Raw genomic sequence first — 8,046 nt, forward strand, 5'->3', positions numbered from 1 at the left:
GGGGCTCCTGGGGATCGAACCCAGGGCCTTGTGCTTACAAGGCAGGCACTCTACCAGCTGAGCTATCTCTCCAGCCCCTGAACATCTTTTTGATAAAAGTCATACTTAAGCCTGTGTGATGGTAAACATTTCTAATCTTAGCTCTGGAGGCTGAGGCAGGAGGATAATAAGTTCAAGGCCAGCCTAAGCAACTAATTGAGGACTTAAGCAGCTTAGTGAGATCCTGTCTTAAAAAAAAAAAAAGGACTGGGGATGTGGCTAGGTGGTAAAGCTCCTTTGGGTTCAAGCCCCAGTGGGCATGCGCATGTGCACATACACACACAAAGTCATACTTGGTTATGAGGTAATATCTCACTGTGTTTTCAGTTTTCATTTCTGCAATGATTAGTGAGCTGAGCATTTTTTCATGTACCAATTGGCCATTTGTATGTCTTCTTTTGAGAAATGTGTATTCAAGTCCTTTTGCCCATTTTTTAATCTGGTTCATTTGTTTTCTTCCTGTTGAGTTGCTTGAATTCCTTAATATTTTGGATATTTATTCAATTATGGTTTGCATTTATTTTCTCCCATATTGCACATTGTTTCTTCATTTGTTGTTTCCTTTGCTGTACAGAAGCTTTTAGTTTTATTCAGTTCCACTGGTCTGTTTGTCTATTTTTACTTTTATTATTAGTGCTTTCAGGGTTATATCCAAAAAATAATTGTCTAGACCAGTATCATAGACCTCCCTTATATCTTCTCTGAATTTTAACAGTTTCAGGTTTTTTGAATTTTGAATTGATTTTTTTTTAATGGTGTGAGATTAGCGGCATTTTTATTCCTCTGCATGTGGATATTCAGTTTTAACTAGTACTATTTATTGGAAATAACTGTCCTTTCCCCAATGTGTGTTCTTGGTTCTTTGGTTAAAAATCAATTGACTATACTTGAATGAGTTTATTTCTGGGGCTTTCTGCTTTGTTCCTTTGGTTGATGTGCCTGTTTTTATGCTGTACCATGCTGCTTGGTTTATAATTGATCTATAATATATCTTGAAATCAGGGAGTATGATGAGTTCAGGTTGTTCAAGATTGGTTAGGCTCTTATGAATCTTTTGTGGTCTCATGAACTTAAAGTGTTCTTTCTGCAAAAAATAACATTGGAATTTTGATAAGGAGTGCACTGCATCTGTACATCACTTTGGGGTAGTGTGTACATTTAATAATATTCCTCCAATTTGTGAACACAAGATATAATTCAATTTATTGTTCTCTTCATTTCTTTTATCAGCGTTTTATAGTTTTTCAGTACATACGTTTTTCACTCCTTGGTTAAATTTATACCTAAGTATTATCCTTTTTAACTATTTATTAATCTGTGGAAGTGCTACTAAATTTTAATGTAGATTGTATCCTACAATTTTACCAAATTTGTTTTATCAGTTTTAATAGTTTTTTGGGGTTTTCTATACATCACACCATCAACAAACAGATGATTTTATGTCTTCCTTTCCTGGTAGGTTATCTTTTGTTTCTTTCTCTTGCCTAGTTGTTGGGGCTAGGACATTCAGTACTATGTTGAAAAGGAATGGTGAGAGTGGGCACATTGTCCTGTCCTGAACTTAGGAAAAGTTTTTCAACTTTATATTGTTGAGTATGATGTTAGTTCTTGGTTTGTCTTATGACCTTTATAGTATTGAAATATATTCCTTCTATAACTGATTTGTTGAGTTTTTGTCATGAAAGAGTATTTTGTCAAATGCTTTTTCTGTATCGATTGATGATTATATCATTTTATCCTTCATTTTGTTAATATGGTATATCACAATTAATTGATTTGCTTTTGTTGTCTTCTTGACTATGTTATGTCTTGCTTATGGTAAGAATTATTCAAGTAAGTAGTTGATAAGTCTAAATTTGAGCACAAGATTTATCGTGTTGCCCTTTTTTTTGAGATCTTCAGTATTGCAAGAATACAAACTTAATACCATCATATTTGATAAGGTGTTAATACCTAGGTACTAAAGTTTTTATGGATTATGTTTGATGGAAGATAATGTCTCTCCATTCTTTCCCACCTTCCTAATTCTAAACATGTATTTGATAGTTTAGTTGAGCAGTGGGGAGGTAAGAATTCTGGCTTGAAGTATGCTTTCAATTATTTAACTAAGAGCTACCACAAGCTTTTTTTCTAGATCATTGGCAACACACATTGCTTAGTTGTTAATTAACTTAGTGGTATTCAAGTGTCCTGAACTAACTAACTTGCTAGAAGTTCTATTTAAACAACCTTTTAACATGAGATTCATTTTATAATCTAGTCAAAGGAATATATTTATTTTTCAGAAAATGTTACTTTTTAGTTTCTGAATGTGACTCTTTCTAAAATAAAAATTGGATTATCATTCCTCAGCTAAATAATTGGACCTCTTATTATTAAAATATGAAGTCTCTTTGGTAATTATATATATGACAGGTAATTCTCTGTGTTTAGGTACGTTCTTCAGATGTGTCGTGGTCTGATACTCGGAGGACTCTCCGAAAAGATCACCGCTGGGAATCTGGATCCTTATTGGAAAGAGAGGAGAAAGAGAAGCTTTTTAATGAACATATTGAAGCACTCACCAAAAAGAAAAGGGAGCACTTTAGGCAACTTCTGGATGAAACCTCTGCGGTGAGAATCTCTATTTTTTCCTATCTTTCATCTGGATGAATCTTCCATATTTCAAAAAGTAAAACATTGATATGATTTTTAGTGTTGTGGTCTTTAGATCTCTTACTGGAATTCATAGTTTTTATGACACTCTCTTCTCTGATTTTTTTCTTTTAAATATGTTATGGCATTCTTACTATTTAGAAATTACTTCTTTTTGCAGTTTTCAAATTCATAACTGCTCCTGTGCTAATTCAAATTGTCCGTAGTTGTGTGTGATCAGTGATCCCTCCTGATTATAGATTCAGTAAATTCCTTCTTTTGCTCCATTTTCAATTTGGTACTATGGCCCCTTGTTTGGCAGTTTGTACCCTTTGTTATCCAGGTTTTGTTCCTGTTTATCTGCTCTCTTTTTGGTGATGGTTTCTTCAGAAGTTATGATGTTTGCCCATGTAAATACAGGGTTTGCAGGTGATTGTCTTAGGCCACCTTGAAAGTATGGCCATGAAAATAACTCTTGTGGCAAGCCAACAAAAAGAAATTGCATTAAAGCTGCTTCCCTGTCCCTAACTAGTCCAGTTACGCTTGGGCATTACAAGAGATCGCAGGTCAGTGTGTAATATTATGTACCATATGTGCTGCAGTTTGACCCCCTAAATAAAAGTGAATTGTATTTATGTTGTTTATTCACTTTGTCTTTTCAAAGATTACCCTAACATCCACGTGGAAAGAAGTAAAAAAAATCATTAAAGAAGATCCTCGGTGCATTAAGTTCTCTTCTAGTGACAGGGTAAGAAGGTTTTGTCTGAGATCTGTCAGTTTATATATATATTAGTTGGGTGCTTAATCAGCAGCGTTAGTTTATTTTTTATTGTTTAATAGTCATAGTTTTATTGCCAAGTTTCAGGGAGGGGATCTCCAATCTGCCCCAGCATATTAATACCTTGACCAAAATGAAGTTGATGGTTTTAAGTCAGTTATTTTCAACTCTATGAAAAATGAATCGAATTTTTAAATTCATGTTTTATTTTTTGCACAATATATTAAGAAGGCATTATCTTAAGTTAAATTTTTATTTATTGGGGATAAACTTATGTTTTGGGATCTTAGAGATTTAATGAAGTTATGGTTTTATTTTATAGTCAAGTCCCACTACATAGACCTATTCACACTGGCAGTTGATACTAAAATATCAAAACACCTGACTTTTAAGCTACACTAACAGAACACTACAATGAGATCCTGAGTTCTTGTATGTTCCAGAGACTTTATAGTACAGAAACCTCTCAGAATCATGAGGTTTATAAAAACTGAGTCCTGTTGTCATGCACTCTGACTCCAGTATAGTGAACAAATTCACCTAAAGTTTAAAATTGTGAATGATATTAAGAAAAGTATTCTTTACTACATTTTATTTTTATCCCTTGGCCCTTTGTGTGTTCTTTCTTCCCATCATTCCCCTTGCCTGGTTTGTTCTTTAGACCTGGTATCTAAAAACAGATCTAATATCCTTCCCCTTCATACTCTAGTACATTGGATTTTCAATGTCTGGACCACAAAATATACATGACTGGGAAAGAGTTATAGACTGATAAATGGGAGACCCACTCTCAGTTTCTAACTTACCTGTTTAGAATTGGTAGTAAGTAAGACCTTTTTTTACTAGAAAGCTAAATGCTGAATATAAGTCTTTTAAGTTCTGAGTGTTTCCTTGTACTTGGTATATCCATAAATTATATCCCACTAGTGTCTTTGTGCTTTTAGATATGTCAGTAGGAAATGAATACTTAACCCTTAATCTCTTTATTTTTAAAAAAATTTCTACCTCTTGAGGTTGTTACGAATATTGAAGGAGATGATCATTGTAAAATGCTCAGCAGTGTAGTACTTTATGGTTTTCCATTTTTGCTTTTTAAAATTTTTTTGCCTTAAAAATATGCATTGCAGATTATATACTTCAGTGAATTTTATAGAACCCAGAATATATCTGATTGTCTTTTTCTTTTGACTTTTTAATTTTATTACATGAGTTAACGAATTACTGGTTTAATTAATAATTAACATTTATCCCCCCCAATAATCTTACTGTCTTTGTATTTTTTGGCAGAAAAAACAAAGAGAATTTGAAGAATACATCAGAGACAAGTACATCACAGCTAAAGCTGACTTCAGGACGCTTTTGAAAGAGACCAAATTTATAACATATAGGTGTGTGCATTGAATTGTTTCATGTTGACAGTCATTGTCTTTACTAGTCTTTACTCTAACGGCCAAAGCATACTTTGCATTCACACACATGTTGACATTAATTTTTAGGAATAAGAAGATGCCAACTTTTATCCAAAGCCAAATATAGCCCATATCTACTGTACTTTTCCCCCCTCCCATTTTTTTTTTTTTTTTTTTTAAAGAAAGGGCCCAGATGTCAATTCTTATTTTGTGTTACCCACCCATCTGGTTTTTAAAACATACTTTTGTTTTTACTTCACTGCTTTTTTTGTTTTTTTTAGGAGTACCCCCAACTTTATAAGAATGGTATTTCATGAAGAGACTTCACTATCAATTATCTTTGCCTCCTCTGAAAACTATTCAATGTGGTTAGATCATTCTAACACCTGAAATCCTCTACTGAAGCTTAGCAAAAACATTTTTTTTCCCTCAGAGGAAAGCAGTTTGCTGGATATGTTTAAATAATTTTTAAAAAGTTATAAAATCAGAGTCTTTAAAACAAGATTTCTGTGTAGCATATCCAGTAGTTTTCCAACCCCAGTCATTTACCATTAGGGAGACAATTTTGCATTGCTTATCAATCAGTATGCAGGAAATCATTTTTGTTTCATGCTCCAGCATTTCGTCCTTTAAGAGAAAAATTTGAAACATTTTAATGAAGGGTATGTGCACGGGAGGATAGATAGTGCTGAGGGTGTGGTTTTTAGGTATTTTGTCATTTGGATTTTTTGGTCAGGATCCTTAATGTTTTGCATCAGCTTGGGCTTTTAAATTAGATGTGAAGTAAGACTTCTTTCTACATTTTTATAGTTAATTTAGTGAAAGATGTGAAAGTGAAAGCTTGTGAAAGATGCTGGGATTGGCAGCCCCGCAGACTGAAGTCCTCTGTTCATCCACAGAACAGGTACAGCACGGGCAAGATTTACCCACCCACCCTCAGCCCTGATCTGGAGGGACCACCAGTAGGGGTGGGAGGGTAATTCAGCTTCTGAGGCCCTTTCACTCCTTGGAGTCTTTGCTGAGGTGATTTACAAAGGTGACTACTGCAGTGAAATTTTTCTTAAAAAAAAAAATGGAAAAAAAAATGGAAACACAATTAGGAAGTAGATGGACATTTCCAGCTCATTTTTGAAAGACCAGTGAACAGCAGTCAGTAATTCTTGGTCTTCTTTTTCTTATTTCAGATCCAAAAAGCTAATCCAAGAATCTGATCAGCACCTGAAAGATGTAGAAAAAATTTTGCAGAATGACAAACGGTATCTAGTACTGGACTGTGTGCCAGAGGAGAGGCGTAAACTGATTGTGGCATATGTTGATGATCTGGATCGCCGGGGTCCACCGCCACCTCCCACAGCGTCAGAGCCCACTAGACGATCAACAAAATAAATCTAAATACTCTTCCACAGGGGTATCTATTAATTCAAAACACTTGCATGAGCCAATTTTCAGGTTTTACATATATGTGCATTAGTCAACCTATTGGAAAACCATCTGACGAACAGGAGAAGCAATCTCGAACAGTTTCTGAACAGAACATTTTGGAAATACGCTTTTCTTTGTGTGGCATGACTGACATACATACTCAAATATAGGCTATCTCTAGTAAATCTAAAATATTGAAGCTAAAAATCATCTTTTTATGAGGTGTGGAAGTCAGTGACTTGGTGACGTTCTTTCTAGCAGTGTTATACATGCAAGACAAAAGAGCATTTGTGGTTTGAACTTGCAAGATGCAAATACCACAGACTCCCAAGAAAACTTAAGTTGGGGTTTGTTTTGATTTTGTTTTTTAAAGCGGGTAAAAGAGAAAACACTGAAAATTGAATTCTTCCAGAGGCTAAGAATATTATAATGGACATACTTTTACCTTTGTCTCTAAAGAACAGTTTAGTTTTATTTGTTCACTTATGTGCTTTGATTATTCCCTCTGAATTATAGGCCAAGTCTTGTTGTTTAGCCTAAGAGAAGATTTATTTAGTAATTTCTTCTCAGGTATGGAACCACATTCATAACTAACATGTTGACCAGAATAGAACTGCTGGTTGGACATATTTTATTCTCCATTAAATGATCTTTATCAATATTCTGGATTAGACAACAAAATTACCTTTCTGGGTGTTCCCTGTAAACTATACTCCTGTTTGAATGTTAAACTTTTGTTTCTAAAGTTTAAGATGTTTGAATGTTCAGTTTATGTATTTGAACTACAATAAACCAACCCTTTTTATATATGTGGATTGTATATGATTATTGTTACAAAAGTATAAGAACTAATTTTTTACCTATTTTTAAAAGAAACAGCAAGTGGAATTTGAATCTTGAATATTACATAGTTTTAAAAATTTTGAATATGAATCCATTATTTCCCACTATAAAGAAAAGAAATTTGTAGAGTACTATTTTTTGGGTGCTGAAGTCCCTTAGTAATACTTACTGCTTACTAGAAAGAAGATGCTGGTTTTTGTTGTTTTTCTTTGCTTTGTTGTGTTTTATTGGCATTTATATTAACATTGATGGTTTGTGCTTTTTTAACATCCTTTCAATATGTCATGCATATCACACCATGAAACTGATTCTCAATTGCATTTTCTAACTTTATCTCCCCAGTCAAAAAACAAAATAGAACTTTTTATCCTCTCATAGCTTGTCAGTTTAAGTGCCACATAAAAGTTTTTTCCTGTGACCTCATACCTACTGATTACAACAGAAAGAGGGAATACAAACAGACCTGTATTTGTAAGTTATATGTATATAGTTAGAGACTATGCACATCCGTATTACTTGGTAAATAGCTTGAATCTATTAAGTGCCATGGAAATTATGTGAACTCTGTAGAAACCTGGCCCTGATTGATCAAAGTAAGGTCTTAATCTGAAAAAATGATAAATAAGGTTTGTATTTTTTTCCTCTCTCGTTTTGAAATTTATTTTTATAAATTCACCAAGTGAAGTGTTTGCCAAAAGGAACCCAACTATTATAGAAATATTACTGCTCTTCAAATGTTTTTACATCTTATTTTGTTCTTCTAAATTCCACACAGAATTGTTTGCTTACTTAACCACATTCTGTTTTCTTACAGTAGATCAGCAGTGTTAAGAAAATGACTTGGTGATATCTCATACTTTTAAAATATTTGAGTTTGGTTGTTCATATAAAGTACAAATCAAAATTTTCTGTATAGATTTT

The 8,046-nt window shown here is 33.6% G+C and overlaps 1 protein-coding gene across 6 annotated transcripts in view; it reads left to right on the forward strand.

Moving 5' to 3' along the window:
* Tcerg1 (transcription elongation regulator 1) overlaps nucleotides 1-8,046 on the forward strand; it is a 67,141-nt gene extending 59,095 nt beyond the window's left edge. Inside the window, exons 19-23 of one of the 6 annotated variants that reach the window (XR_007109084.1) lie at nucleotides 2,473-2,652; nucleotides 3,338-3,421; nucleotides 4,739-4,839; nucleotides 5,671-5,764; nucleotides 6,045-6,186. Coding sequence is in view for 5 of the 6 variants with exons in the window: in XM_047555468.1 (XP_047411424.1) it covers nucleotides 2,473-2,652; nucleotides 3,338-3,421; nucleotides 4,739-4,839; nucleotides 6,045-6,246 (567 nt within the window). In the remaining variant the exon portion in view is untranslated. Of the gene's footprint in view, nucleotides 1-2,472; nucleotides 2,653-3,093; nucleotides 3,240-3,337; nucleotides 3,422-4,738; nucleotides 4,840-5,670; nucleotides 5,765-6,044 lie in introns of those variants that run through there. The other 5 variants (XM_047555468.1, XM_047555469.1, XM_047555465.1 and 2 more) reach the window with 5 other exon arrangements.

This window comes from Sciurus carolinensis, chromosome 6 (genome assembly GCF_902686445.1).
Source record: "Sciurus carolinensis chromosome 6, mSciCar1.2, whole genome shotgun sequence".
NCBI classification, from domain to species: Eukaryota; Metazoa; Chordata; class Mammalia; order Rodentia; family Sciuridae; genus Sciurus; species Sciurus carolinensis.